The 6,252-nt window shown below is 33.1% G+C and overlaps 1 protein-coding gene across 1 annotated transcript; it reads right to left on the bottom strand.

Annotated features, from left to right (window-relative positions):
- Positions 1–2,952: 2,952 nt before the first annotated feature.
- Positions 2,953–5,072, bottom strand: LOC111904088 (putative H/ACA ribonucleoprotein complex subunit 1-like protein 1). The gene is made up of 4 exons (XM_023899865.2): positions 4,838–5,072; positions 4,344–4,492; positions 4,014–4,129; positions 2,953–3,247 (listed from the first exon to the last, which is right to left on the bottom strand). Exons 1-4 carry the CDS (start codon positions 5,007–5,009, stop codon positions 3,058–3,060), a joined length of 627 nt encoding a protein of 208 aa, XP_023755633.2. The 5' UTR covers positions 5,010–5,072; the 3' UTR covers positions 2,953–3,057.
- Positions 5,073–6,252: the final 1,180 nt, after the last annotated feature.

A 6,252-nucleotide genomic window follows, 5' to 3' on the forward strand; every position in this document is an offset into this window, starting at 1 on the left:
TACTTTTTGTTTTTTATTATTTTTAATGATCTATATACGAATAATATATTGTAAATATATAAAACATAACTTTGTTGATTTAAATAGGTGTTTGATACGATATTTTAGAAGACAGTTGTTATAAAAGATTTGAAAATCATATTTAAGACAACCCTACAACTTACCATTATTCATCTGTTGGTGATCTGATCTCAATTCCAGGTAAATCGTTGTTGATGAAGATCAGTTTAGGGTAGAAAGCAGGAAACTTGCTCCTCACCTAGCGTATTCTAAAGTGGAGGTCAGTTTATTTTTAGAGATTCATAACAAATGTTTATTTTATCTCATTATTTAATAACATTTCTAGTTGTGTTTATTTTGTCAGTGGATATATGAAACAAAAATTGGTTTGGACAACATGTTACTATGAATGTATCTAACAACAGGTTACTATGAATGTATCTATTATTGCAGATTTGATTTATTTTGAGAAAAGATATAAAAGCTCTTTTGGCTGAAAATATATTTGTCATCAATTTCTACGTATAACATAATTAATCTAATTTCTCTTATACTATTTTTATTTTCTGATTGTTTTAAATAATTATTTACTAAAAAACCTTTCTTTGGTTCCTTCTAATTTTTATGCAGCTTATTTTCATGGGAAGGCATGTATTTTTTTAGTTTTTGACAATGAATAAATGAAATTATAAATGGGAGGCTTTTCGGCGTGGATTGCATAGGATCAGCCACATTTAGTAATGCTTGTGTATCAACTATAATGCCTAAATGGATTTTTGACAGAAAATAACAAAAATATCATTTCCACTGAAAAGCACTATTTTGCCTTATCTTGCTTTCCCATTTTACCCTTCCTTACATATTTAAAGTTAAATAGGGGACTAGCATAGACCTAAGAAGGTTAATAGTAGGAGTGAGCATGGTGCGGTTCGGTGCGGTTTTTGGCCAAAATCGAACCGAAAACCGCAACTTCGGTTTTTTGAAGCTTAGAAATTGCACCGTTCGGTTTTTATGCGGTTCGAATTTTGCGATTTCCTTCGGTTTTTTGCGGTTCAGTTTTTTCTTTACGGTTTTTTGTCAGTTTTTTTTATCTAGTTTTTGTTTTGCCTTTTTACTAAAACTCATGTAACTCAACGAGTTACTTTGACTCGGATGAGAAGTCTTAATCATTTTTTGAGAAACTTTATGTAGAGATGAGGAGCGCTAAATTTTTCATCTCTAGCAATGTGCGACTCCTCAAAGGTGTGTATGAAGTGTGAGAATGGTGAATGTTATATCTCAGTTGTGATGAGGGATACTCGTATAAGGCTTGAAAAATTAAAGTCTAAATGATATCTTTGAGATGAACCAATACCACCACCTCTTGGTTTGAAATCAAATAACATAACCAGTACTCATCCAACATGCTTCTAATGCTTGAATATAATACGAATTAAATATAATATTTGTTTCACAGATACATACGATAATAACAATTAATGTATTCATAAAGATGATACTATCATCAGTAGTACTCTTAATATTAAAATGTTAAAAAATATAATAACATTATTTGTTCTTGTAAATATCACTATATGTATGCTTAAAAATATACAATCATTCTCTGATAATTATAGGAATTTTAATTGTCATGAGTTCTTCGTTCTTACAAATATCGACACTTAATATATATATATATATATATATATATATATATATATATATATATATATATATATATATATATTCGGTGCGGTTCGGTTTTTTGCAGCTTTTGCAATACTAAAAATCGCACCGTCGGTTTTTATTTCGGTTTCAGTTTTTTCGGTTTTTTGAGTTTGCGGTTCGGTTTTTGCTCACCCCTAGTTAATAGTGGTATTAATGTTTTGGCAGACATTAAGAGGAGGTTGAATTCATCCGATTGATGGCGATTACTTGGACCGAGCTTAGATTAGTCTTTACATAAATGGTGAGTTTGTATACACCTAAGAGTTTAAGATTTTCAACTGAAATTAATTGGTTCAAGTAATAAATTACTTCTATTTATTACTTAGCTTTAGTTCAATGTTTTTCATATTTGTTGTTATTTGTTTCACTATATTGATTTAGATGCGAATGAAATTTTGTTTCCTTTTTAGCACTACTAGAGTAATGGATAAGGGCTATCGACATCAACAAGCTTTTTACTTTTGATTTTTAACTATTTTTTGGATAGATTCGCCCTTAATGTTGAAGAGTTTTGTTGGTCAATCTATGCATGTCCTTATGCTAGAGAGCATGGCGTTTTTGGACATATTTGACCTTTCCCCTGCTTCCGAGTTTTCCTTAAAGTGGACAATACAAAGAAGTTAAGAGGTTAAGAGTCGTTTTTGGGGAAATTTTCATTTTGGTTTATGTTGACATTTTTTTAATTTTATTGGATTAACTACAATATATAACAACATACTTTCATTGGAAGATTATTTCCAGAATTAATTATATATATATAAGTCGTAGGTTTCTTACTTATTGCTCAGTAAAACAAGATTAAAATATTTATCGTCTCATGTTAACATGGATTGTTAACAAATCCATCTTTAACATAATGTCACCAAAACAATTAATCAATAATCACTTGTTTCTATACTGATAACAAATCTATACCACGCAAAACGGGGTTCCTCATCTAGATAAAGATTAAAGGTTCTCCTAATTATCAACCAAACCATAATCGTTCGAAAACTATTTGCAAAAAATAAGCTATTAGTCGTGATGAAACCATTTGTCGCTGCATAAATGTCTACACATACAAAACCTATACAATTATTCAAATTAATGTATATATATTAATTTTAACTAATCATTAGAAACGTATAAACAAAACTTATATTTTTGTAATTTCATAAATCTTTTAACTTTTCATTACCATTTTATATTATCAATAATGTGTTCTTTGTTACCCGTGGTTACCTCAGGATTTAACCTAGTATAAAATAAACAAGAGCTTCCATGGTTCCATTGCATTTAAAAGTCGTTTGAGAATTACACCATTAAATCAAACAACACTTTCAATAGAGTACTTAAAAACAATCATATATTCTACGATCTTCCTCTACCCCTACTGAAACCACCGCCACGGCCACCACCACCACGAAAGCCGCCGCCGCCGCCACCACGAAAGCCGCCTCCCCTTGGAGCACCTCTCCCACGGAAAGAACCACCACGTCCACCGCCTCTACCACCTCCTCTTCCGCCCCCTCGTCCGCCACCTCTTCCGCCAGTTGCTCCCCTGCAACATCAAGAGTAAGTTACTAAACTTACATGAGAATGAAATAACACAAAGGATACAAGAAAAATCATTACATTTCATAATCATGTTTGGTTTGACTATAAGAATGGGATGATATCACATAATAACTTTTTATATCATTAAAACCCAAATAAGATTGATAGAGGATATGTATTTTCTAAATAATTTGTTGGAGTATAAAAGAATATGATTTTTTTTGAAAAAATGTCATTGAAATTTACATAAATAAAACAGGTCACATTGTAGTTTTCCATACGAAAATAAAACACCTCTGCGAACTAAGGAACGGAAATCAACAAAATGGTCCATTTCATTCAATCAGACAAAACAAACAACTTTTTTCAATGGAATGAGCCGTTCTATTTCTTCCCCGATCCCATTGTATCACATAATGTGCCAATGTGGGGCCTTTGAGATTAATCAACTCAAATAAACGTCTAACCCACAGTAAATCATATCATAGAACAATGACAAAAAGTCTAGATATTTAATAAGTGTTTAAAGTCAATAATAGCAACCAAGGATTCGAATTCTTGTACATCATAAAACTATTAATTTGTTTCAAAATAGTCATTTTCACCTGAATAATTAAAAATCAAGACAAATGACTAAAACGAAACAAAAATAATAGTCTAAAAGTACAATTAGAAGTTTTGTAACCCACAGTACAAGAATTTGAATACTTGGTTGCCATTAACCCATTTAATGACAAAGGAACTTTAAGAAAATGCAAGAAAACACTTACTTTGGCTGTGGAAGAAATCTGGCTAGTGGCAACAGTTTCATTGGGTCAATATAGAACTTATCACCAGCTGCGTAAGAAGTTGCTACAATACCTTCCATCATTTTAACAGAGAAGAACTACAAACAAAGAGAGCCCCAAATCATAATCACTATCAAAAGTCAAAACTATGGCATTAAATTCCATAAAAACATGAAATCTGCATAAAAGGTTACAGTACAGAGAGTACAAGTGAATCCCAAATTATGGTTATTATAAAAACTACAGCATTGAATTCTATAAAACAAGGAAAAAATTTGCATTAAAGAGTAGAGAAATTGCAGGATAACTCACTGATTCATTGATTGGGCCAAAGATTTCATCAACTTTGCCTATCTGTGTTTTGTTTTGTAGGTATATTGGGGCATTAAAGTAAGGTATTTTCTCATTAGTTAGCTTTGTGACTGCATCTCCCTCACAAGCATGAACAAATGCCGATACCTCTGCACATAAGAAATAACACACACCATTAAAAACTTTCAACAAACTGAGAGTCTAAAGAACAAGAACTTCATCAAACTGATGAACAAGTACTAAAAGTAATCAGGCAAATTAAAAATCCATCTGAATGGTCTGAATATTAATGATAACTAAGCTTTAAATTTTCAAAACAACATCGTAATTATCAAGCTTACTGCCGATTAAATAGATTTTTATTTTGTGAAAACGACCGAGCCGATTAGACGATTATCTCCGGTTACTTCCACAAAATTGAGTGTTTTCTGATGAAATATTTGCAAGCATGTGTGTTGTCTTGTTCGTGTTTGTGAGAGGTGATTCTAACATACCTACAACTTCTTCAGGAGGGCCTTCATTGAACCGATCACCACCAAAACGACCACCGCCGCCACCTCGTCCTCCGCGGCCACCACCGAAGCGGCCTCCTCCATCCCTTCCTCCCCTGAAACCGCCGCCCCCACGACTGCGACCAGCAAACCCGCCGCCTCTTGGAGGTCGCATGATTGACAAAGAAGTTAGAGAGTGAGTGTAAGATTAAACAGACAAGTAAGCGTTTAGGGTTTTAAGCAAAATGGCTTTTGATAGCCATGTTTGTGAAGTAGGGTTTTAAGGTTTTCACGTTTGCTTCATTTCAGTCCTTTATCTTTACATCAATTCCAAATATCCATGAAAGTTAGGAACATGGTTGTTCCCTCCTTGAATCAATTAACTCTTGTTTGAGATTTTATTTAAAAATAAATAGCAGGTGAGCCTTGGATGAACTTCGAAATGTTTTCTTAACAGAACAATATACTTTGAATACTCACATTGTAACATTCATTTCAAGTATGAATCAACTTTTTATGTATTAACTTTAAATTGGATGGCCACGGTGTGGTGGAGCATCACCACGACGTGGAGGAATGTTTTGGACCGCAGAATTTAAATGACCAGTCATGGCATGGCAGGTGTTTTTGGTGAAAAACCCTAATTATGGGCTTTGGGCCTTATATAAAAAACATTAAGGCTAGGGTTTTATGATCATTCACCTCCATTGAAGTGTCATGGCATGGCAGGTGTTTTTGGTGAAAAACCCTAATTATGGGCTTTGGGCCTTATATAAAAAACATTAAGGCTAGGGTTTTATGATCATTCACCTCCATTGAAGTTGTGAGCTCCTTCTTGGTGTTTTTTGGTGATTTTTGAAGGAGAATGAGGCCCTTAGTGTAGTAGTTACTTGGCAAGCATCATTTTCTTCAGCTAGCACGTCTCCTGGACCTTGGTGAGTGTCTAAGATCCAACCTTTTTCCAACCATGTTACTAGAACTCTTGATTTTTTTCCTTTTTCTTCATGTCTTGATGGATTTTAGGGGTGGGATCTCATAAATTTTGCAACTTTATAAACCTCCAACTCAAATAGAGTATTTGGTGTCTTGGATCTAATTTATAGATGAGTTTTGTGTTGGTGATTTGTTTCACTAATTGTATTTAAGTGTAATGGCTTGACTTGCAACACCCCGTTTATTTATTAGATAAATAAATAAATTAATTAACGAATAGTAGCCCTAAAATAAATAATTATATATCAAAGGATGGTCTCGAATGAGCTAATTGTCACGATTTTGAGATTGGGGGTTAAAAGTGTAAATTTCGGGTGGGCCTTGTAAGTATTTATGAAAGCAGAGGTGTAATTGGTAAATATTGTACCTAAATAGCAATGGATTTTAATGTTGAGGGTTGTTTAGTAATTTACGGGGTGAATTTG

This window comes from Lactuca sativa, chromosome 8 (assembly GCF_002870075.4).
Source record: "Lactuca sativa cultivar Salinas chromosome 8, Lsat_Salinas_v11, whole genome shotgun sequence".
Taxonomy (NCBI): domain Eukaryota; kingdom Viridiplantae; phylum Streptophyta; class Magnoliopsida; order Asterales; family Asteraceae; genus Lactuca; species Lactuca sativa.

What these genes read in the sequence shown, in the direction of transcription:
- LOC111904088 (XM_023899865.2), bottom strand. Translation starts at nt 5,009, where the DNA reads ATGCGACCTCCAAGAGGCGGCGGGTTTGCTGGTCGCAGTCGTGGGGGC. An exon ending in CCCTCCTGAAGAAGTTGTAG is followed by an intron (nt 4,493 to 4,837) that starts GTATGTTAGAAT and finishes TCTTATGTGCAG; the next exon opens with AGGTATCGGCATTTGTTCAT. An exon ending in AGATTTCTTCCACAGCCAAA is followed by an intron (nt 3,248 to 4,013) that starts GTAAGTGTTTTC and finishes TTGATGTTGCAG; the next exon opens with GGGAGCAACTGGCGGAAGAG.